Below are 25462 nucleotides of genomic sequence, written 5' to 3' on the forward strand. Positions count from 1 at the left end.
ACTGCAGCCAGTGGACAAACGCCCAGCCTCATGGTCCTCAGACAGGGAATTACGGGAGGCATTCTGCAGTGTTCTCAGAGGCGGAACTGAGCTGCTGCTCAGAGAGGCAAGTTCAGTAACGCTTGTAGCTCAGCATTTCCTCCTTTCCTGGCTCACTCTCTGCTTCCTACTCCAGTTTCCCAGTATCACCTCCCAAATAAACTACCTGAACTCAAGTCCTTGTCTTGGCCTTTCTTTTGGAGGAGCACAGACTAAAACACATTCCCAGTAAGACCAGAAACAAGACAAGCATGTCTACTGTCACTGCCAGTCTCCGACACAGCGCTGTCCTTTACAAATGAGCTGCCTTCTACATAGAAAACCCAAAGAACCGATTACAGCTAGTAAAGGAGCTCAACAAGTGTGATATATGTAGATTAATTTACAAAAAAGTTAGTAATTTTCCTTTATATCAGCAATAGCCAACTAGAAAATATAATGGAAGACGATTCTGTTCATAGCAGCAATAAAACTATATTAAAGAATGCATAAGATCTTTATGAAATTTTAAGAAACAAAGGACATTAAGGAAGTTCTGTATAAATGGAGAGTTTTGTTTCTGATATTGTAAAGATGTCAGTTCTCTAATAGATATTAACTAATCAATAAATTCAATGCAATTCCAATTAAATTTCAGCGGGACATTTTTTTCCCCCAAGAACCCATTAAACTTGTTCTAACATTTATATAGAAAAAATAAAGATTCACAAAATAGCTTAGTCAATTTTGAGAAAAAAGGTCAAAGAGAAGCACACATATGAAGACCTTATCACATATGAAGACACACTACAAAGTCATGATAATAAAATTACTATGCTAGAACATTCCTAGATTGGTGTAAAGAGGCTAAAGAGACAGACACATATATACATGAACTTGAAATATATCAGTAACACCATTAGTAAGGAAAAATGACTTATTTAATAGAGAGTGTTGACAAAACTGGCTCATTATATGGAGGAAAATACCTATGGACCTTATGCAAAGTTATTCTTAAGATGTATTAAATATGAAAGGTAAAACTGCCACTTTAATAAATAACAGTTTGTGACCTTTAAAACCTCCAAACACAATAAAGCAAAAAAAAACTGATGGATTTTACTACACAAAACCCAAGGAAACATTGACAAAGTTATCAGTTGGATGAGAGATAACAGAATCAAAAACTGATAAGAGATTAATATTTAAACTATATAAGGAACGTTTGCAAATCAACAAAAAGGCCTTGACCTAGTGGAAAAATTGGCAATGAACAAAAACATACTTGTTTCCCATTAGATCAAAGAGTAATATTTTCAAGGTTTGAAAAGGCAGTCTATTTATAAAAAGGAAAACCCAAATGTTAAACAACTATATGAGAGGATGTTCAACGTTATCAGGAATCAGAGAAATGCAAAATAAAATGAGACCTCACCTTAAAACCATCCCATTAACAAAGATTAGGAAGCTGAACGGTACCAATGCTAGCAGGGTCATGGACAGAACCGGTGGTCTCACGCGTGTAGTAACTGTAGGAGTTGGAGATTGGTGCAGTCATTCTGGAGGGCAACCTGACAGTTCTGAGAAAAATTAAATATTTACATACCTGGGTCTCAGCACTGCGACTCCTGTTATAAACCCACTGAGGGACCCGTGAAAAGTGAGCAGGGGAATCTTGTACAAAGATGTTGAAGCAGAAGAAATATCAGAGCCATCACTGGCTATAGGAATGCATAAGTAGAACGTGGTGGCTGCACACAAGGAAATACTACACAATCATCACAATCACTTACTAGAGGTACACACTGTAGAAGCAGCAATGTGTCAATCATTCTGTTTTTGGACATAAAAAGAGAAGATGCCTTTTTCAAAGTCTAAGCCTCAAGAAACAAGGCAAATTACCCAACTGCTTCTACTCAAGAAACAGACAACTCTTCCATCTGCTATTTTATCAAGTCTTTATTAAGAAGTAAAGTGCTCAGTATTACACATTTAACGAAATTCTCGACTATCGAGAGAGACTTGCATATGTAACATCTTCTTAATACCAATATAGAGGGGAAGAGGATGGGGGAGGGATGAAGAAGGAATTCTCCATGACTAAAGAAGAAAAAATTACATAACTAATGCGTAAAAAGAAAGAATTTTGCAAAATTTTACAGGTGAAATGAAAAACAGTATAATAAGAAGTATCATAAAAAGACTTTCTAGTGACCATAATTGACATATGGCACGTGGTCGATACACATGGGTACCACATAATGGCAGCACTTCAAATTGAAGTTTGTTTAAACGTAACAACACGGTACACATACATAAATACGTACACTCAATGTCCCTGGAATGCAAACTTTAGTACCTAGTGAAAAAAACTTTGTGTAGCATATTCAAAAGAAAGTAAAGATAGAGATGAAGCCATGGGAAGTAACTGTTTAAGAAACTTCTGTAGAAAGCAGCTTAGAAAAGTTTGTTTGCTCATGTTTTCACTGACGATTTGCCTGATGGCCTACTAATTAAATGAACAGCATGTGAATTTAAAATACAGCATTAAAAACAGGCCTCTCTTCTATTGTTTTCCAAGTGAGAATTATTCACCAGCACTGCATTCTCTTGTCCCATTAGCTCTCCAAAGGCCACTTTTGAAAAATAAGATTTTTATTTTTTATTGAGAAATAGATTTCTTCCTCATAAATGTGGTGAGACCGTCTCCTAAGGAAAAGAAACCTGCTGCAAACTCCATCTTTGGCTGCCACCTTCTGATAAAGGATGAACTTTCAATACCAAAAACTCTTTTTCATTAAATTGAGCCCCATTTAGGTTATAAATTCTAGTTTTGAAATGCAGAATCAAGAGTACTTGAGTTCTAAATTCTTAAAACAGTATAAAAGTCAAACTTTAGCTTTATAACATTTTCATATGAATTTCAAAACTTCCTTAAAATTTTGTTTCAAGTGAACATATTTGGTGAATTAAAACTTTCAGGGCATACTAAAAATTTTAGTAAGTTGGTCTTCCTAGATTAGTTACAACTAACTGAGTTAAATTCAGTTGCAAATAAGTTGAGCCACATGGGGAAGAGAATATATGGATAAATATTTATATGAAACTAATTATTAGAAAAAGTCAAACAGTGATAGGATTCCTTCCAATTCTATGTTACGGTTATAGATGACATTTTAAACCATAACTGATTTTTGGTGGTTTCACACAGCCTATCTCAAATGAGCAAAAATAGTATAAAAATTAAGTGAAACAGTTATTCCCACAGACATTAGATATGATAAAAAGACAAAAAAGCATAGTATTCAACATTTGTCTTAACCATTCATACAAATTCTAACATAATGCCTACACACCCATTCTATGGTTTGGAGTTCTTTTCCAGCTCATCTTTTAGAAAAGTTTACCCCAGGAAGGTAGTTGAAATAAAAGGCTCCTTTCTTAAAAGAAAGCTATGTATTCAGCCCATGAGCTAAGCCTGAGTGGAAGGAATGGCCCCACTTTCCCTTCACACACTGGGCAAAAAGGACAATACTGATTTTTCTGATTGGAAATAAAACTCAGAAGCCTTTTGACAGTTCTCGCCTGGCTTTAAAAGGCCACTTCATTGTCAACTGAGGAGACTCAGTCATGGTTAGCAAGTGGGCACACACTGCATATACTTTACAAAGGTTTTTTTTTCTCTACTCAATATTTACACCTAGATTTCTTATATGAGAAAAAGAAAAAAATCTTCTTTGATCCATGGGCAAAGTTTATCTAAAATAAATTAAAGTGCAGAGGAATTAACGATTGGTCACAATGACCAGCATCATATGGTGGTCAGGGCATATAAATAGTGTGCTTGCTATGGCAATCCAGGACAGCTGCCTTCTCACCTGTGAGGAACACATACACTAACAGGCATCCTAGACGTGGAGATTGGAACTCCCGTTCCCACCTCCGCCTTCCATTCCTTCTGTAGACTGGGAGGAAGAAGGGCGGGAGCTTCTGGGGCGAGGCTGACCATTTAGTCCCACAGGTGTGCCTAAACCATGACTTATTTGGGAGGCTGCATCATCAGATTCCCAGCGTTCCAACTCTTCCCGTACCAGCCGTTCCATCTGTTCCCTGTGGATTTCATTGTCGCGACCCAGTCTTTCATCCTAATAAAGGAAAAGGAAATGGAGATGTTGGGGGTAGGGCGACACATACTCTTGTACTCAGAAATTGCCTTGGGAAATTTGGGGGCCAAATAATCTGTAATTAGGTAAGGCTGGAGATTCACAGCACATAACAGCAATTCTCAGAGTTACTGGAGTAACTTTTTTGCTAATTCTACCATCCAGTGAAGGCAGGACCATCAGTGTGTGGAGTATTAAGAAAGTAACACCTCCAAACACATAGATGTGGAGAACAGATTGGTGGTTACCAGAAGGGAAGGGGGTGAGGGAAGGTGAAAGGGGTCAAGGGGCGCATGTGTGCAGTGATGGATGGCAACTAGACTTTTGGTGGTGAACATGATGCAGTCTATACAGAAGCCGAAATATAATGATGCATACATGAAATTTATACAATGTTATAAACCGATGTTACCTCAATTAAAAAAAAATTTTAAAAAACAAGAAAATGCCTTGGCCCTATAATTGGAGATCAGTGAATGAATACACACTTCTATGTTTTAGGTGAAAATAAAATGTTTTAAGGTCAAAAAAAAAAAGTAACACCTCCAGATTATTATTTGATCTGCATCGATCTGCATTAATAGTCACGGAGAACCTTCTTGGATTAACGGTTACAAAATATGAGTACCTGACGACTTACACGATCAGAGTGTTTCTGTTTCAGATGACTGCTTACCTCAGCCACCCCATCCAGCAGCCTTCCCAGCACCTCCCTTCTCTTCAGTTTGGCCCGTTCCATGATCTCCAGCTTCACTATCACAGCATCAATCTTGGACACGATGCTGCCGATGGAGTGCTCCATTCGGTCCACTCGTCTCACTAGGCTGCAGGAAACCACAGTTGAGAAGGGCAAAGCCAACATGCGTTGTCGCCTTCTCAGCCCAGCTGGCTTTTCAAACGGAAGCGCTAAGACTTTTTTCTTAAACAGTATGATAATCTGAAACACTTTCTAAGTAGTCTCAAACTTATTTGAGTTTATTAAGCAATAAACTCTCATACATTGCTGGAGGGGCTCTAATTGACACAACTTTTCTGCAAATGAACACTGCATCAGATGTCTTAAAAATGTATGCCTACCTTTTATTTAGATATTCCATTTTTTGAAAATTTTCTAAAGGAAATAATTAAGTATATACGTGATTTTTGGCTACCAGAATATTCATTAGAGTTCTGCTTATTAATAGTGGGTCACTGAAAAATGGTTACATTAAATAATTAGTAGCAGATTATTTAAATATGTTATTGTTCATTTATACAATGGAATTCTGGAGACACCAGAAATTATACTGTGACAGAATATTTAATGCAATAGAGTGATGTTCGCAATATATTAAGTAAATAAAGCAGTTAGAAAACAGTATGTTCACTTATGATTCCATTATTTTGAATAAATGAAATGTTATATAAATACATAAGAAACATATAAACAGGAGACAACTTCTGAAATGGTGATATGAGGGCTCTGGAGGCCCTCTCCCCAGTGAAACCACCATAACTATTGAAAATCATTTAAAAATTTTTCTGGAAATTTTCTTAGGGGCATGTAGCAAACAAAGAAGCATTTATGTAAAAAAAAATTCATTAATTTCAGTAGGAGGAGTGAGAGTCTGGCATGTGAGCCAGTCTTCTTCCTCTTTCCTGCTCCCAGCTCATGTGACAGAAGTACCGCTTTGGGTGGGTGTGGCAAAGGACACAGGGCTCCCTCTCCCTTTTGCCCCCTTATCTCCTGGGAGTGACAGGCTGCCAGCATTTCTCAACTTCACGCCTCCACCTCCAAATCTGTGTTGCAAAGGCTCTAATCCAGGCAAGAGTGGCTGAGGAGTATAAGGCTCTCTTCTTCCATTCAACTTCCAATCGTAGGATGGAGTTTCCATGCCATGAGGAGCCAGCTGAGAAGACCAAAGAATGCCATCCTGGCCCACTGCCTTACTCATGAAGCAGGGGTGTCACCTTGAGAGGGAAGAGTCACCGGCCGTGCCCCTGGCTCTGGAGCAGTGGCACAGATGCTGGCCCAGGGGGAGAGTCAGGCCGTAGGACAGAGAGCTCCAAAGCTTCCCCTACATGAACTGGCTTCATCTGGAACAAAGTTGGGAAAATTCAAGCCTAAGAGTGCTCTTGAAAACAATGGAGATTGTGGTGATAAGCGGTTAAGAGGAGGCTGGTCACCTCATGAGATCAACGAGTTAAAGTATTTATCAACTAATTTACTAGAGACAACCAGGGAAAGACACAGCTAAGAAGACAGCTAAAGAATAGTCTCAAAAACTACCCCTGCATAGGGGTCCGAATTTAATTGCAGTCAGACTGTGGAGCAATTGATAGCCCAAGGCACTATTGAAAACAATAGACCAATCAGCCAACAATTAGTGGAAACTAAGAGGTGGGTGTGATACCAGCAGAGGCAGAAGGCTTACCAGGAAGATCAGGGAAAGACAATGAGAGTCCTGCTAAAACCAGTTTCCCCAGGATGACTGTGTGCATGGTCATGGCTGTGCCCTCTGAGAAGCCACATCAGAGGCTTCACAATGTGGGGGAAACAGACTTCACTAAAAAACAAACATGCAAACAACAACAAAAACAAGCCCTGGGGGGAAGGGGGATTAGTGTCCAGAATTGCTATAAGTTATGATTTAATATCTCCAGTTTTCAACAAAAAATTATGAGACATGCAAAGAAACAGGAAAATGTGACCCATACATAGGAAAAAAAAGCAAACAACAGACACTGCCTTTGAGAGCGCCCAGGTAGACTTATTAGACAAAGAGTTCAAAGTAGTATTGTAAATACATTCAAAGAACCAAAGGAAATCATGCTTAAAGAAATAAAGGATGGTATGATGACTTTGTCTCATAAATAAAGATATCAATAAAGCCACAGAGATTATTAAAAAGAACCAGAAATTTTGGAGTTGAAAAGTCCAATAAATGAAATGAAAAATTCACTGGAGGGTCTCAATGGTAGATTCAAGCTGGCAGAAGAAAGAATCAGCAAACTTGAAGACAGACATATAGAAACTATGCAATCTGAAGAACGGAGAGAAAAATAGAGAGAATGATGAAAAATGAACAGAGCCTAAGAGAAATGTGGGATACCAGTAAGCATCCTAACACCCACATAATGGGAGTCCCTAAGGAAAGGAGAGAGAGAAAGGAGCAGAAATATATTTGAAGACATAATGGTTGAAACTTCTTAAATTTGATGAAAATATTACACATCCAAGAAGCTTAATGAACTCCAAGTAAGATAACTGCAAAGACACATCAGTGTCCACTCTTGCCTGGATTAGAGCCTTTGCAACACAGATTTGGAGGTGGAGGCGTGAAGTTGAGAAATGCTGGCAGCCTGTCACTCCCAGGAGATAAGGGGGCAAAAGGGAGAGGGAGCCCTGTGTCCTTTGCCACACCCACCCAAAGCGGTACTTCTGTCACATGAGCTGGGAGCAGGAAAGAGGAAGAAGACTGGCTCACATGCCACAGACTCTCACTCCTCCTACTGAAATTAGGAACTCCAAGTAAGATAACTGCAAATTCACACTCAGACACATCATTAAAAATGCTGAAAGACAAAAAAAATCTTGAAAGCAGCAAGAGAAAAATGACTCATCACATACAAGGGAACCTCAGTAAGATTAACAGCTGTCTTCTCATCAGAAACAATGGAGGCCAGAAGGAAATGAAGGTGAAATAAAAACATTCTAAGATAAAGAAAAACTGAGAGACTTCATGCCAGCAGGTCTGCTACAGAGGGGTACTAAGGGAAGTTCTTCAGGCTGAAAGCGAGTGATCCCAGACAGCAATCAGAATCCACATGAAAAAACAAAGAGCACTGATAATGGCAATTATGTCCTTTAAGAGACATAAAATTATATAAAGGGATAATTATAACAATGTACCGTTGGATTTGTAACAAATATAGGTGTACATGTACAGGCATAAGTTGTTTCACTGTGCTTTGTTTTATTGTGCTTCACAGATATTGTGTTTTTTACAAATTGAAAGTCTGTGGCAACCTGTGTCAAGCAAGTCTATCAGCACGATTTTTTCAACAGCATTTGCTCACTTCGTATTCTCTGTCACGTTTTGGTAATTCTCACAATATTTCAAACTTTTTCATTATTATTATATTTGTTAAGGTGATCTGTGATCAGTGATCTTTGATGTTACTATTATAACTGTTTTGGGACGCCACAAACTGTGGCCATATATGGCAGCGACCTTAATTGATAAATGCTGTGTGTGTCTGACTGCTCCACTGGACTGGCCGTTCCCTGTCTCTCTCCCTCTCCTTGGGCCTCCCTACTCTCTGAAACACAACAATATTGAAATCAGGACAACTAATAACCCTACAATGGCCTCTAAGTGTTCAAGTGAAAGGAAGAGTCGCATGTCTCTCACTTTAAACTAAAAGCTAGAAATAATTGAAATTAGTGAGGAAGGCATGAGGAAAGCTGAGAAAGGCCAAAAACCAGGCCTTTTGCACTAAATGGGTAGCCAAGCTATGACTGCAAAGGAGAAGTTCTTGAAGGAAATTAAAAGGGCTGCTCCAGTGAGCACACGAATGATAAGAAAGTGAAACAACCTTATTGTTGATATGCAGAAAGTTTTAGCAGCCTGGAAAGAAGACCAAACCAGCCACAACATTCCCTTAAGCCAGAGCCAAATTCAGAGCAAGATCCTAATTGTCTTCAGTTCTATGAAGGCTGAGAGGGGAGGAAGCTGCAGAAGAAAACTCTGAAGCAGCAGAGGTTGGTTCGTGAGGTTTAAGGAAAGAAACCATCTCCATAACATAAAAGTGCAGGGTGAAGCAGCAAGTGCTGATGCAGAAGCTGCAGCAAGTTCTCCAGAAGCTCTAGCTAAGAGAATTCACATAGGTGGCTACACTAAACCACAGGTTTTCAGTGTAGACGAAACAGCCTTATACTGGAAGAAGATGCTACCTAGGACTTTAATAGCTAGAAAGGAGAAGTCAATGCCTGGCTTCAAAGGACAGGCTGACTCTCTTGTTAGGGGTTAATGCAGCTGGTGATTTTAAGTTGAAGCCAATGCTCATTTATCATTCCGAAAATCCTAGGGCCCTTAAAAATTATGCTAAATCTACTCGGCCTGTGCTCTGAAAACGGACAACAAAGCCTTGATGACGGCGCATCTGTTTACAGCATGGTTTACTGAGTACTTTAAGCCCACTGTTGAGACCTACTGCTCAGAAAAAAAGATTCTTTTCAAAATATTACTGCTCATTGACCATACACTTGGTCACCCAAGAGCTCTGATGGAGATGTACAATGAGATTAATGTTGTTTTCATGCCTGCTAACACAACCTCCATGGATCAAGGAGTAAGTTCAACTTTCAAGTCTTACTACTTAAGAAACACATTTTGTAAAGCTACAGCTGCCATAGATGGTGATTCCTCTGATGAATTTGGGCAAAGCATATCGAAAAGCTTCTGGAAAGGATTCACCATTCTAGACGCCATTAAGAAGATTCATGATTTATGGGAAGATATCAACATTAATAAGGGTTTGGGGTGCTGGCCCCGTGGTCGAGTGGTTAAGTTCGTGTGCTCTGCTGTGGCGGCCCAGGGTTTTGCCAGTTCGAATCCTGGGCATGGAAATGGCACTGCTCATCAGGCCATGCTGAGGTGGCATCCCACATGCCACAGCTGGAAGAACCCATAACTAAAAATACATAACTATGTACTAGGGGGCTTTGGGAGAAAAATGAAAAATAAACTCTTTAAAAAAAAAAAGAGTTTGGAAGAAGTTGATTCGAACCCTCCTGAATGACTTTGAGGGGGTCAAGACTCCAGTGGAGGAGGTAACTACAGATGTGACGGAAGCAGCAAGAGAACTAGAATTAGAAGTGAAGCCTGAAGATGTGACTGAATTGCTGCAATCTCACGATAAAACTTCAGCGGCTGCTTCTTATGAATGAGCAAAGAAAGTGTTTTCTTGGGAGAGAATCTACTCCTGATAAAGATGCTACAAAGATTGCTGAAATGACAACAAAGGATTTAGAATATTACATAAACTTAGTTGATAAAGCAGTGACAGAGTTTGAGAGGACTGACTGCAATTTTTTTTAATGCTTTTTTGGTGAGGAAGGTTGGCCCTGAGCTAACATCTGTTGCCAGTCGTCCTCTTTTTTTTTCCTCCCCAAAGCCCCAGTATGTAGTTGTATATCCTATCCTAGTTCTTCTACGTGGGACGCCACCTCAGCATGGCTTGATGAGTGGTATGTAGGTCTGCACCCAGGATCTGAACCCATGAATCCTGGGCTGCCAAAGTGGAGTGTGCAAACTTAACCACTCGGCCATGGGGCCAGCCTCTGATTGACTGCAATTTTGAAAGAACTTCTACTGTGGGTAAAATGCTATCAAGCAGCACTGCATGCTATAGTGAAATAATTAGTGAGAGGAATCAATCAATCAATCGATGAGGCAAATTTCACTGTTGTCATATTTTAAGAAATTGCCACAGCCACCCCAACCTTCAGCAACCACTACCCTGATGGGTCAGCAGCCATCAACATCGAGGAAAGACTGTCCACCAGCAAAAAGATATGACTTGCTGAAGGCTCAGATGATAGTTAGTACTTTTTAGCAATAAAGTATTTTTTAATTAAGGTATATATATATATATTTTATACATAATGCTATTACACACTTAGACTAGAGTATAGTGTAAACATAACTTTTATACGTACTGGAAACCAAAATATTTGTGTGACTTGCTTTATTGTGGTAGTTTGGAACCAAACCCACAAGATCTCCAAGGTATGCTTGTATAATAATGGCGCAAAAAGGTGAAGGAGTAATGGAATTATATAAGAACAATATTTCTATTTCTCATTGGATTAATTTAGTATAAATCTGAAGTAGACTCTGACAAGTTGATTTGTATGTGTTAAGTCCTAGAGCAACCACTAAAAAAATAACTAAAATATAGTGAAAAAATCATTCAAGGAATTAAAATGATACACTAGAAAATATTCACTTTATGTAAAAGAAAGCAATAAAGAAGGAACAGAGGAACAAAAAAAGACATGAGATCTAGAGAAAACAAAAAATAAAATGGCAGATGTAAATCCAGCTATATCAATGGTAATATTAAATGTAAATGGAATAAACTTTCTAATCAAAAGACATGTCAGGTTGGATAAAAAGACCAGATGCAATTCTATGCTGTCTCTAGGAGACATACTTTAGATTCAAAGATACAAATAGGTTAAAGGTAAAAGGATGGAAAAATATATACAATGCAAAAAAGCAACCATAACAAAGTCAGAGTCACTGTAGTAATATCAGATAAAAAAAGACCTTAAAACAAAAAATTTTACTACAGTTAAAGTAGGACATTTTATAATGAAAACAGGGTGGATCCATGAGGAAGATGTATCAGTATAAACATGTATGCACCTAATAACAGAGTTCCAAAATACACAAAACACAACCTTACAGAAATGAAAGAATAGACAATTTAATAATGATTGCTGGAGACTTTTATACCCCACTTTCAAATACTAGATAAAACAACAAGCTAAAACAACAAGGGATAGGAGATTTAAATAACACTATAAACTAACTAGACCTACTAAACATCTATAGAACACTGCACTCAACAGCAGAACATATATTTCCCTCAGGTGTACATGGAATATTGTCCAGGATACATGATATGCTAGGCCATAAAAACATAAAAAAAATAAACACACGTAGGGGCCAGCCCCATGGCTGAGTGGTTAAGTTCATGTGCTCTGCTTCGGTGGCCCAGGGTTTTGCTGGTTTGGATAGTGGGTGCAGACCTAGCATCGCTCATCAAGCCATGCTGAGGTAGCATGCCACATAGCAGAGCCATAAGGACCTACAACTAGAATATACAACTATGTACTGGGGGGTTTGGGGAGAAGAAGGGGAAAAAAAGAGGAAGATTGGCAACAGGTGTTAGCTCAGATGTCAATCTTAAAAAAATAAATAAAATAAAATAAACACAGGTAAATGGAGACACAAATACCAAAACGTTAACTGACATTTTTGGTTGCTGAGAATATGAGAGATTTTAATGTTTTCTTTTGTTTTTATTTACTAATTTTCCTACAATGATATTACTTTTATAAAGAGAAGAAAACACCAATAAAAGTCATAAGAAAGACCTGACGATTAGTAATGGAGTGGACTGAATTGAGAGAGGTGGAGAAATTGCTGGGTCTCATTTGGACTCTTCTCAACTCAATTCCGTTATACTTACACTTGAAACTCTTCATAAGACACCCCACTGGAGATGCTGCCTCTCCTTCTGGAGCTGTGCCCACTGTCTTCATCATCATCCTCCTCAGAGTCATCCAGGCTTCGTGGGAAACTTCGGCTGCTCATGGGACGCGGTAAAGAGCTGTGATCCAAGTCCAGGTCCTCCTGAAGAACATGGAGTCACTGGGTGAGAAGCAGGAACAGCCAGACCCCACGGAAGCTCCACTGAGGGCTCGGGCAAATGAGAAACGGGTGCTGGCCATTTACTCAGGATTTCTTCGTGGTTAACACCGGACTGTGATCCCCACACTTTTCAATTTCATGGTTTGGCAAATTTTCAAAACAGATTTTAATGACCAGCAAGGAGTTGCTAACTTTTTGTTTGAAGAAGAAATAACATTAAAAACACAACAAAGTAAAGAAAAAAGTAAATGAAGAAACATACCATCTTTTCATAAAAGATAACACATTTAATAGCTACAAAGTAGGAAGGACAAAATCTCAGAATAAGAATTTTGATTAAATACAGCCTTGGGAGAATTTTACTCATTGTCTTCTCGTTCCCATTTCACTCTGACTGGTGACGTTTTTCACCCACTGGCACTGTTCTGTGGAGCAGCGTTTAGAAACCATCGTTCTATACCGTCTCCTCTTAGGAAAGTGACTTTGTGTACATCATTCTTCTGTATTCTCTGTAACTCAGTTACCATGGATTTTTGTTTGTTTGTTTAACCATTTATTTTTAAAGTTAATGCTAAATCTTTAATTATCTTTTCTGATTATAAAAGCCCATATAAGTTCACTTTTCACAGTTTCATAATAAGTATTCAAATCGAAGGCTGTGGTTAGTCTCATTTTACCGTACATGTTAATTTAAAGAGCAACTAATTAATTTTATGTCTCCAGAGACATCTTTTTTATTTTCCACTCTCATGGACATTGTGAAGTACGTAACAACTTGGGTTTCTCTTTTCAAGTTGATTACAAGAAAATTTAGTGCCAAATTTGTAGCCCAATCTTAATAAGCATGTGTTTTTATAGAATGCATTTTTAACTTCATTCAAAGTCTAGTTTTATTTCCCTTTTGTTTTGTTTTGCTTTACTCTTCATGTTTGATTTTTTACATTTATGCTAACTTGTTGCATTTTCATGTATTACTGTGTTCTATATCTTTTTTGGAATAAGTGGGGTACTATTCATAAATGGACTGAGAGAGATAGAGGAGAGAGAGAGAGAGAGAGAGGCTCTCAGTAACCCATGGCTTAGTCTGGCGCCTGAAGCACTGTGGGTACGGAATCCATCCACGTTCCCCCAAACCAGACCTACCCTCTCTTTTTCCAAGTCGTCTCTCATTTGCTGATGTTCATGTTCAGTCAGTTCTTGGTCTCCATCCTGGTCATACTTTGTGAATATTGCCTCAATCTCTGCATCAGTATGGCCCTTCCTGAAATTATTGAGAGGTTACAGATGAACTCATTCATGTACATGGTCCAACCCAAACACAGAGACATCAAAACGCAGGGGGAAAAGATAAATTGCTGAATCAGGGCCACTCCTCCTCTTACAGTATATTCCAGAAAAACATCCACCTCTGAAAAAGTGTCTCTGTGAGTACTTGGGCCAGAAATATTCTTCTCATCAAGAATTTATCATAAGCAATCTCCCAGGGCTTCAGAAAGTGTGATTCTCACCCTTTGAGATCTTGCCGAAGTTCATCAAAGTTTAACTTGCCTCCTCCTTGCCGTAGACTCTCTGAAATATCATCCACAGTATTTTTTTTTAGTTTTAGTTTGACCAAGGCTTTATGGTAGCCCTGTGGAAAAGAAAAGACTTGGTTTAGTTTGTTCTCCTTTTGCATTTGCTTTGCCTTCCACTTACAGCAGTAACTACTGTAAACCCAGGGACGAGGACAGTGCCTGACGCAAGCTGGCCACTCAGTAACTATGTGTTGAATGAATGGATAATCAGCATATTCCACGTTTTCCATAAAACTCTTGTGGAAGAATTATATGGGAAGAGTCAGGGTCTTTCAGTAACTCAAGAAGAACTCAGGGCCTTTTGCTCTTATGTGCACCTACATTACAGAAATGAAAATCACTGCATGTTCCATAGCCGTCTATCTCAGAAGATGTAGAAATGTGCAACAGTTCTCAAGAATACCGAGAAAATGGAGTCAGGGGTTGATTATTTTCTATATTATCTCACAGTCAGTAATTTCTTTACATATGTTAAGTATGTAACAAAAGTTCCATAAAATGTGGATGAGGATCTTTCACTAACAAGCTACAGGTAGACCTTGCTTTGCATAGTGGTGGGAGGCTGTAAAAAAGACCACGCAAGCTCCAAGGAGGCAGTGATGTTAATAACGAACAGGAAAAATTACGACTGTTCCGTGACCTTTAAAACTTTTTGTTGAAACATTAAAAACTCCCTTAGTGTCAATTATAAATTTATAAGGAAATGAAAAAATAGCAAAATGAGTATTTATTTAGTACATTGAAATTTAAAACATTAGAAAAGTTGAAAACTAAAGGGTTTTATTTTTTTGTAAAAAACCTTATCCAGAGCAGTTTGAATAGTGCTTGCCTTCTTCGTGTATAAGTTACGAAGTGAGCATCTTTTCCATGTCTTGGTGAATTATCACAATCTTTTCTTAATATGGATCAGCTCCCAACGTTTTATCCTTTGCACTTTCAATGTTGTGAAATATCCCCCAAAGGTCCTTTAATGTGAAGTTTTTTGCCATTGTCACTTCCTCTGAGACACCTTCATGCTTTTCATCACAATCCCTTTCCTCATTTACGTTGATAAATTTGCCTTCACTAAGTCCTTCTGACTGTATATCTAGATCTCTCGAATGGTGGTAGTGTCAACATTCCCAAGGCCAGCTACCTATTTCTTCCATAAATCTGTTACGTTTGTTTTGAATTTCACTTCCAGTGTTACCATTCTTTGATTCTTTGCTATACTTTCATCTTTGCTGGTACATTCTCTTTTTTGATTACGCTAAAAAGATTTTGTAAAATGTCATGTGGGTTTATCACCGGGAGATGAGGCAACACAACCACGTGTCCTGTGCGTGAACTGAACGGCATACGCTCAGCGACCAATCCTGAGCTTTGAAAGGAGTGACAGTTATGACGCACATCTGTTATTTATGTAATGATCTGTAGCCTGAAGGGTTGGGAGTGAAGTTTGTACTTTATGCTATTACAGTAACATACTGTGACAACCGAAATATACTGTGATAATTGAAACTTGAACTGTGTTGAGAGGCCGGTGTTATCTAACTGAAATAACTGAAGTTTGTGCCTATCAGAACCAAAGTGTAAAGTGAAGACTACTCGTATACACCCTGGAGATTGGCTAAAATGTAGTCCATCAACGGGTATGCAAGATTCAGGATAACACGATTCGTAGGTCCCATCCAAGCGACTTTGCTTTAAGAAGCAGACGTTCTGTTAGATGATTCAAAGACAACATAGTCCCATGGCTGGAACCAACATAAAAATATTATGGTCGAGGAGCCACTGTATCTTAGCAAAATGATGTCAGGGAACAAGCTGTGTATTTTGGATGTAGTTATTTGTTATTGCTTAAGTTTTATACTTTAAACCAAATAAAGAAGTCACGTTGAGAAGAACAAAGCAGCCCAACTTCCCTGCCCTGCCCTTCTGCTTAACATCCAGCACTTCCTGCGAAGGTGCAAAGCCAAAATTCTCACGCCCTCAGGCCGTGGCCGACTCCGCAGGGCCATTTCCTTTCGTTATTTTAACACTTGCCTGCAAGGCCAAGGATAAAGGGTGAACTATACAGTATTTGCCTCTTAAACTTTCTCTTCGTTTTTATAAATTGTAATTAATATAGAAAAAGTGGAAATGTCTTTATAGTCTTCCCTTCCAGTTTATTCTGAACTCCAGATCTGGAAGTGACAGTCAACTAGAGGACGTGTCAAAATAAATAAAGGGGATGAAACCAGCAGTTCAGTTCTTAAGAGTCAAAAGAGATTATTGAGAATTTAACTCCAGCTTGTTAAAGGATTCCCAGAATTGAAGTCCAAGCCAGGAATATATCCATCTCTAGCGCCAAGATGAGAACATTTAAATTATTCCTGAAATACAGCAATCTACTCTTTATTTTAAACAATGACAATGGATCAATGTTGGTTTGGAAATCTGGATGAAACAATGCTCCTCTTAAGTAGAAAATAAAACAATTCTGAGAATTGTCATACCTTTCTGATAAGATCTGAGAGTTCCATTTCAGCCTTCTGCTGGGCCAAATCAGATTTAACCTCAGAGTAAGTATCATTGATGATGGCCAAAAACATATTCTGTTCGTAAATCAAAGGAAGGTTGAGATTAAAGAAGAAACCTAAATATATTTTGTAAACATCAATCCAAAATTTGACATATATATTTTTATTCATCCTTTTTTTTTTCAATCTGAGTGTTTTAATAGTTTTGCTACCATATTCTTTGGGAAAATTATTTTTTCCATTAAGTCATGTCAAAAGAAAGTACAATATATATTATTTCCTACAAAACCATACACTGTGATATTTTTGCAAAAAGACGTAAGAATGAAATACAACAAAACATTAACGTACTTACCTATGAATGGTGGAATTATTTTATTATTTTTGCTTATCTATGTTCTATTTTTTTATTTTGCATAAGTTATAATGGGTGTAGAACTCTAGACGGCTCTTCAGATTTCAATAGCCAACACAGACAAGCAGAATTCTATGCTTATTCCAAATACTGTTATATAACATTATTTGAGATTTACAGAACTTATCTTGAAGGGTTAAAAAGATTCCTGCAAAGAGGAATCCACCAGCCTAGGAGGAAGCTAGTCAAGGAAAGCTTAGTGGAAAAGAGAGAGACTTTGGTGTTAAGCAAACTTGGATTTTACTGCCAATATTAGACTGTTTACATCTTCTAATCTTCATTTTAAAATTTGTTTGTTTTTGCATTTATCAAATGGGAGAAATAATAGTACCTCCTCTATAGATTTGTTGTAAGAATTAATGAGATCATCTATCTCAAATGCTTACGACAGGGCCTAACGCATGGCAGGTGCTACCTAATTTACAGCTACTATTATTCAGTAATGGTTAGTTCATTTTCCTGACTTTTCCCTTCCCCATTAGTAATGGTTTGTATTTCCAACACTGGTTTCTAACAGATTTTCTCCAAGCACCACACCCAATTGATCAATTCCTTTGTTTTTCCTTTTTAGTAACTATGGTTTGTAACTATAAAGTGTGCGTTTAGTTACGTCTGTTTCCCCCACAAGTCTGTGGAATGAGGGCAGGGGTTGTCTCTGTCTCCCTTACCATTGGATTCCCAGTGTCTAGCACATTGCCTGGAATATGGTGGCTGAGGAAATATTTATTGAATGATTGATGAATGAACAAATGAGAGCTCTATTATTTTACTGGGCTACTAAACTGCTATGAATTAAGGAGGAATACTGTTTGAAATGAGGATAGAACACAGAATACATATAAATTCCTGGCTTAATGCTCGATTCCAAGGGCAGACAGATGCAGTTGGAGTAACTTCTCTCACTTCTCACTCCCAACACAGACATCTAATGCTCTATTTCAGTTTCCAAATGGCTATTAACTAATAATGCCTGCAAATTCTTAGTTGAAGTGTATTAATGTGTGGGTCCTCAGAAGAGCTTTCAAAAAACAGAAAGTGGCTGAGAACGGCTCTTGAAGGTGTGAGGAGAGAGAGGTCACCCTCCTCTCCATCCTGTCTCACAGGTTCACTTAGTTCGTTGGATGGATGTCTGCAATAGCAGGTCTGTCCTTGTTGATGACGGGGCTTTTGCTTCCTGGCTCAGCTGGGCCACCTCACACCACTGTGGCTTCTTGTTAAGCAGGGGCAACAAATTAATACCTGGCAGTCATTTCAGAAAGGTGGCCAACCCTGCAACTGGCTTGTCATTTCATTAAAAAAAAAGGTCCATATTGACAGTAGGCACAGTAGCCTCCTCCTTCTCGCTGGGAGGCACAGGGAGAGCAATTCCTTGTAATGCAGGAGTACCAAAAATTATTTTAGTACAGAGACAAAAACTAAGAGCTTCTTTTCATGTTCCAGTGATTGATCTGATAAAATGACTGAATAATCTAGAAGGTGCTGCCAACTAGAGGACAACATTCACACAAGTCCACATCTGATCATTTCAAATTGCCACAATTACGTCCCTCATTTGGCAGATGACATAAGATGTAGGTGGCCTAAAGTCAACTAAAGGGTCTGCTGCAGAACTCTCAGTTCCTGGTTTTTGTTTTTTCAGTAGAAATTCAGGGATTTGGGTGTTCCAGAATTCAAAGTACTACCGGTGTTAGGGATGAACAAAGGCTTACTCTTCGCTCTAGTTTTTCTTTACTATATGATAGGAAGAAGAAACTTAAGAGGCTCAAGTTTAAAACTAATCATGATATATGCACACAGCAAGATACAAATGGACTTGCATGATTTTCCTGACTCTTTCAGTCCTATTCAAGTACATCTAATACTCAATCAATACACCACATACAGAACCACTAAGTACCTGGACCAACTTTGGAGGCATCACATTGAATTACTGAACCTTACACAAGGGATCTTTATAAAATCTGTTGAAAATGGGAACAATTTTGTTGTTTTGATAAGATGATGGTTGATGTAAGGAAAGTCTTAACTGTTAACGTCAGATGAAAAATATCCATTGCCTAGGTTGAGCTAACTTAATACTTTCTTAGTGGACAAATACATGTATAAATGTATGACAAAGAACAAAATGCCTTTTAAAAAAAATCTTAACTTAGGGCCAAAATATTAAAAATGTTAATTTGTACCAAATCAATAGAAAAAAATTATTTTTAAAAATAATTTTTAAAGCAATTTCCATTCATTGTTAGATTGAGTTTTAAATTTAATATTTGAATATACTGTGTAGCTGGTCTCTAGATTTGTTAAATGAGTAAGTTAAAACAACATATGTTAATCTGGACAAGCAATAATTCACACAAATATTACCCTTGACATCTTGGATCTAGCTTGCTTTGTCAGTTCTCATTTTTGAAAAAGGAAAGAAGAAGGAGAAAAATGAAAAGTCATGCTAGCAAGTGACCACGAAAGTGCTGAGGTTTGTATTTAAAAAAGCACGTAAGCATATTCTACTTTTTACACAAAGCACTATTTTAGGTAACTTTATGAGTCTGCACTTCATCTAAACTTTTTTTTCTTGAATTGAATAGACATACAGAAACGGATAAATGAAAGACCATGGAAAAGAAATTTGGTGAAGACTTAAAACTATGAATCAATGAAAAGTAAAATAAAATACATTTTCTGATATCTATATTTTTTTCTACTTCCTGGGTTTTAAAAAAAATGGTAGGGTATAGAGAGTGAGAGAAAAGAAAAGATGGCGATTTATGATTTAAATCACCTCACTATGAACGAAAGTGTACATACCAAAAGAATGAAGAACATAAAGAACACAAACGTAGTGAAATAAATCGGTCCCAAAACTCGATTAGCTTCCTCAATCTCTGCGAAGTTGATATCACCCAAAATGATACGGAATTGAGTGAAGCTATGAAAACAAAACAAAACAGAACACACCACCACAATACAAAAACAAAGAACGGCTAGCATGCCTGTAACATTTCTTACTTTCATACTTTCAGACCTTTTGATCAGGGTAGATAGCTGCCAAATAACAGGAAATTGTCCATCCCTTTGGAAAACTCTTGTGGTTATGTGAGCAATTAAAGCCTTCTGGAGTAAAAATAAATGCTTTCATGCTAAATATGTTATTTCCATTGGGTTAAAAAGAAAATAGAATTACTATTATTAGATGGCTTATAAAGCTATGTGAATTTAATACATAATCTGAGTAAAACATGGTAACTCTAAACCTTCATAATGGTCACCCCGGGTCTGAATTTAAAACCTCTTAAGAAATTTTTTTTGAAAGTATACGCGTTCAAAGATCTAATATTCTCAAACGCACTCAAAGTGGGGTCAAAAATTGCCCCGTGTTGCCAATGCTGGGTCTTAATCAGTAAAATGACTTCCATTCCTGACTTTTATCAATCAGCAACATTAACCAGGGATCCTTATGCACAAAGCCCTACTAACACCCATTATGACGATCTTCTCCTCTCCCAACTCCTGTCTAAACAGCATGGAAATTTGATACTGGATTTTTTTTGGTTTGTTTTTAATAGTCATATATAAAAAGACTGAAAATTCCTGTACCGGTGTGAATTCCTTATAGAATATTAGAAATACTATTTTTTTCCTTAGAAAATAAATTGAAGTTTAAAATACATGACAGTAATATTTAATAGGAACAAAAATACAGGCAAATGGTCTCTTAAAAGCTCTCATCTGCACTTGGTGCTAGGACCTCAGTCTTTGGAACAGTGTTGGTTTCCCATGGCTGCTCTGTGTCTTACTACTTTAGGACTGTTATCTTAAACATCACCATTTCAGAACGTACCATCATCTTTGCAATGGTGGGTCAATGCTTGTGGGAAAGACAATTATTCTCATTTTAAATAACTACTTTTAAACAATTGGTGGTTAAATAGCAACCATGAAGATCTCTTTATCCTTGAGAAGGCAGGACATCTCTGATTAAATTTTTCTCCTTAATTTCATATATACTTACATACACTCTTGGAAAGTACTGAAGTCATCGACCTGAGTGCCAAAGACGAGGTATGCCAACTGAGCATATGCTAAGAAAATAATGAAGAACATAATTGCAAAGCCAAAGAGGTCTTTGGCACATCGAGACATGGTTGTGGAGAGCTGACTCATGGTCCTGTTGAAGTTGATGAATTTGAAGAGCTGTAAAAGAGAGGGAAGATATCAACAATGAAGGGGTAAATACAGTGTGGGATGCACATACGATGGGATATTATTCAGTTTATAAAGGAATGAAATTCTGATACATGCTACAACATGGATGAACCTTGAAAACACTATTCTAGGTGAAGTAAGCCAGACACAAAAAGACAAATACTATATGATTCCACTTATATGAGGTACCTAGAACAGGGAAATTCATAGAGACAGAAAGTAACATAGAGGCCACTAACGGTGGGGGTGAGGGGGGAGTTGGGAGTTAGCATTTACTGGATACAGTTTCAGTTGGCATGATGACAAAGTTCTGGAAATGCATAGTGGTGATGGTTGCACAACATTGTAAATGTACTTAATGCCACTGAATCTTCCACTGAAAAATGGTTAACATGGTAAATTTTGTTATGTATATTTTACAACAATAAAAAAAGAGAAAAATGACTTGCTTCTTTTTCATACTAAGCAACTTCTATTTTCTCCTTCAAAAAGTATTTGTTGAGTGCCCACCACGTGCCAGGCACTGTTCTTGGAGCTGAGAATATAGCAGTGAACAGAACAAAGCTCCTGCCCTCATGTTGTTTACATTTTACACAACAGTGAAAATGCTGTGAAAAGTCTAATCCTAATTAAAATGACTAGTGATATTTTCCCTCTATGAAAGATTAAAATAAAAAAAGAAAAAACCCAGAAATGAAAACTATTAGAAAAACTCCAGGTAATACTTACTGCATATTACTAACTGTCCATTTATTAGTGCATCAAGTATGTACCAGGCACTGTGGGGAGGGTGTATGTACACTGCCTTAACTCTTTGGAATGCCTGACATATTGGCATTCTATCCCCAGGAATCAGCTGGGCTTCAGAGCCAGGATTTGAGCCTATCTCTGTTGGACCCCAAAGCCATATTGAGCATTTTTGTAGATAAGGCATTGAGACAGCTGTCCAGGTTGTACAGGACACAGCCCAGAGGGCATGACAACCTACCCTGCTCCAGCTAGAAGCCTTGGTGGAAGAACACTGGGGAGATGCATTAGCTCTCGAGTCATGATCCCTGACTTAAAGAACTTAACGGTTCTTAAAGTTCCGGGGGCAAGATATTCACAAGCGAAGCACTAAATAAAACACCCGGCTTGAGCCACATATCGAAAGGAAATTCCTAGAATTTTACTTCAAGACCTCTTACAAACTATTTCTGGCCACAACAAAAATGTTTTGGGGCATGTTATAATCACATTACTTACTCCAATTTCTGTTGGTATTTCTATGAGATCTTGATTATCGTTACAATTTTATGATAAAAGTCTGGTATATTAGTGATGGTTTCTCTTGGATGAGCATGTAACTGAATAGACAGCACGAGAGATACAGGAGGAAGTCTATGCCCTCTGATAAATATCAGGCCTTCCAGGTGTGAATACCGATTCAGGAAAACAAATAACTGTTGGTAAGTACCTTCTAAAACAGTGCTGTTCAGTAGAACTTTCTGTCATGATGATGTTCTCTATTTCAAACATCCAATACAGTAACTACTAGCCACATACAGACAATGAGCTCTTAAAATGTGGCTGAGGAACTGAATGTTTAATTATATACAATTTTAATTAATTTAAATAGCCACTTGTGGCTGGTAGCTACTGTCGGGATGGCACAATCAGAGAACTTGACTGGTGACCAGCTGGCAGCTGCCTCAGAATTACTGAAATTTCCTGCATTTCCAGAATTGAGGCTCATTGAATATGAAATGCCTAACATTTCACATACATGGAAATGCACATTATGCCTTGGCAAAAGAAGGAACTGGGTGATGAAGGAACTACTTGGAAGAGATGTCCATCCCAACCTCAATTCTCGGTAAAGCTTCCCTATGGCCTCTACCTGGAAAAGAGGCAATCCTTCTAGAGGGAACATTTCCAGTGCAGCATCTTTCCCCTTTCCTTCACTTGGTCACCTCACATCGGGTGACATTTGGACCTGTCCCTGTATTAGAGTTGCCTGGGGCCCCAGGCCCAGCTGACATATTGAAAAGGTCTCTTACTGTATTTGTTAAACACAACCTACGGGGTAGATCTTGCAAGAGTGCAGTTAGCGGGTAGCATCATTCCTAGTGAGATGAATGATGACGTGAGTCCCCCTAGTTTAGTTCACTTGTAGAATATGGAGCAGCGTTGGCTGGCTACTTGAATTAGGCCACAAAAGCAAATTCAAGTCCTCCAATGTTTTGAGTCACTCACGTTAATAAAAAGGGAAAAATGTTAAAAATCCAGAAGATGAAATTTATAAATTACCTTAATCCAGACAAAAAATACTATGACAGCAGCTATACTGTTGAACTGTATCTGCCAGTATGCCAGATGCTCAAAGTTGGGGAAAGTATTTTGATCTTCTAGAAACTGTAGTAGCACCTCCATATTTGATGTTCTATATATGTTAATTCCTATAGCTACCACTGAGAGCTGGAAAACAAAAGATTTATATATTATTAGAGTTTTAGAAATACATAACTTACCTTAAAATGACCAGTTTATTTTTTTTCACTAATGTATTAATTCTAGGGCTCACCAATCTACTCATCCAATGGCATTCATAAAAGTCACTCACACAAATGGAAAGGGTTGAGCACTGCCATAAAATAAGTAAAACAATATATTGCTTGCACTTCCTTAGGAATAGAAACCCAATGAGTGTATGTGTGCATGCGTGCATGTGCACATGCACACACACACACAAAAGATTTCACTATATTGCAAAATCACTCAAATGGGACCGACTTCTGTTTTTTCTGCCACCCTCATTTAAATCACTTTACACTCTTCTGCTTTCTCACCCTCAGTTTACTTTCTGTTTTTGTTTGTGGTTTTATTTTCAATTTCCAGCCAGTCATTCTTTCCTCTATTCAACAAACACATAGTGGATATCTATGCATACAGCACTATGTTAGGGTCCAAAAGAAACAAACAGAAGTAAAATGCACAAACTTTGTCCTCAAGAAACTTATACTCTGGCCCAAGACCACAAACATACAAAGAGAAATAATGCAAAAACCCACTAAGGAGTTGACACCACAAAACGTAAGGTGAAGACTGAAACAAGACATATTAAAAAAAGGTACTCATAAGAGGAAAGACTGAGCCAGTCTTAAATGATGGTGGGAACGACAGACGGAGAGGGCTCGAGAAGGCTTGCAGTGAGAATAGAGCTGGGGGTTTCCCTCACGCTTGTTCCTGTCTCATGTTAACTCATGACCATGTGACTTCACATCTGCTTTGGTTCTGGGCTATAAAACCAGATCTGAGGGGACACCGTGCCTTACTTGCATCCATCACCACTGGATTAACATGTATATGAGGAAAATGTTAGGGGTTAACCAAGACAATCTTGCCCTCACGTGGGGTCTGAATCCATGGCAGGTGGGCTGTGGCCGTTGCTGGCCATTCTCTCTCTCTTCTCCTAGATGATGGTCAGACTCCTTCCTTAGGCCTTCTGATATGGCTGTCCTGATCACGGCTCCAGGTGATTATCAAAGCAGAGACCTGCCTGGCTGCTGATCCCAGCTGAAAAAAATCAACCTCACCACTTTCCTTTTCTTCTCTGTGAAGGATCCCAGAGCTAATCTTGTATTTTTGTGCTGGTGGTAGGAATACTTTCTTTGAGCTCTCTGGAATACATTGAAAATGTTTTTCTACGTGGACTTGGCTGAGAGGGAAGGGTTGACTGACTGAGTCCAACAATAACCCTTTACCCAAATCTCACTAGCTACAATTGTTTTTGCTCTGTCAGATGTTTATAAAAATACGGAATATATGGTCATTTATACAATATCAATATCATATTAATACATTAAATTTCATTAAGACTTTTCCTTCAAAATATGGAATGAGAGCAAAGAGATGAGGAAAGAGAATTGTAAGCATCTGGGTTGTGATGTCACTCCTGAGTTTTCTTTGGGACTCTCCTCCCTATCTACAAACGAACTTTCCTTAACATAAGCTTTATAAGGGCAGGGGTCTTGGTTGTTCCCTTCATTCCTATACCCCCAATGCCCAGGACAACGCCAGGCACACAGTAAGCGCTCAGGAAGTATTTGTTGAATAAATTAATTAATCATTTTCATCCTGTGAAATCTGCCAATCAACAAAATTATTCAAATTTAGACTTCTT

General features: G+C 38.2%; 1 protein-coding gene across 2 annotated transcripts in view; it reads right to left on the reverse strand.

Annotated features, from left to right (window-relative positions):
• Nucleotides 1-1959: 1959 nt before the first annotated feature.
• The window catches only part of PKD2 (polycystin 2, transient receptor potential cation channel), a 56269-nt gene continuing 32766 nt past the window's right edge, over nt 1960-25462 (reverse strand). For both annotated transcript variants that reach the window (XM_070612680.1, XM_008523689.2), the window contains exons 7-15: nt 23590-23757; nt 21107-21288; nt 19903-20023; nt 16659-16757; nt 14116-14237; nt 13751-13868; nt 12426-12589; nt 4858-5005; nt 1960-4163 (exon numbers count right to left, since the gene is read on the reverse strand). In XM_070612680.1, coding sequence (XP_070468781.1) covers nt 3927-4163; nt 4858-5005; nt 12426-12589; nt 13751-13868; nt 14116-14237; nt 16659-16757; nt 19903-20023; nt 21107-21288; nt 23590-23757 — 1359 coding nt within the window. In that variant the 3' untranslated portion in view covers nt 1960-3926. The remainder of the gene's footprint in view (nt 4164-4857; nt 5006-12425; nt 12590-13750; nt 13869-14115; nt 14238-16658; nt 16758-19902; nt 20024-21106; nt 21289-23589; nt 23758-25462) is intronic.

The sequence above is a fragment of the Equus przewalskii genome, chromosome 3 (assembly GCF_037783145.1).
Source record: "Equus przewalskii isolate Varuska chromosome 3, EquPr2, whole genome shotgun sequence".
NCBI lineage: Eukaryota > Metazoa > Chordata > Mammalia > Perissodactyla > Equidae > Equus > Equus przewalskii.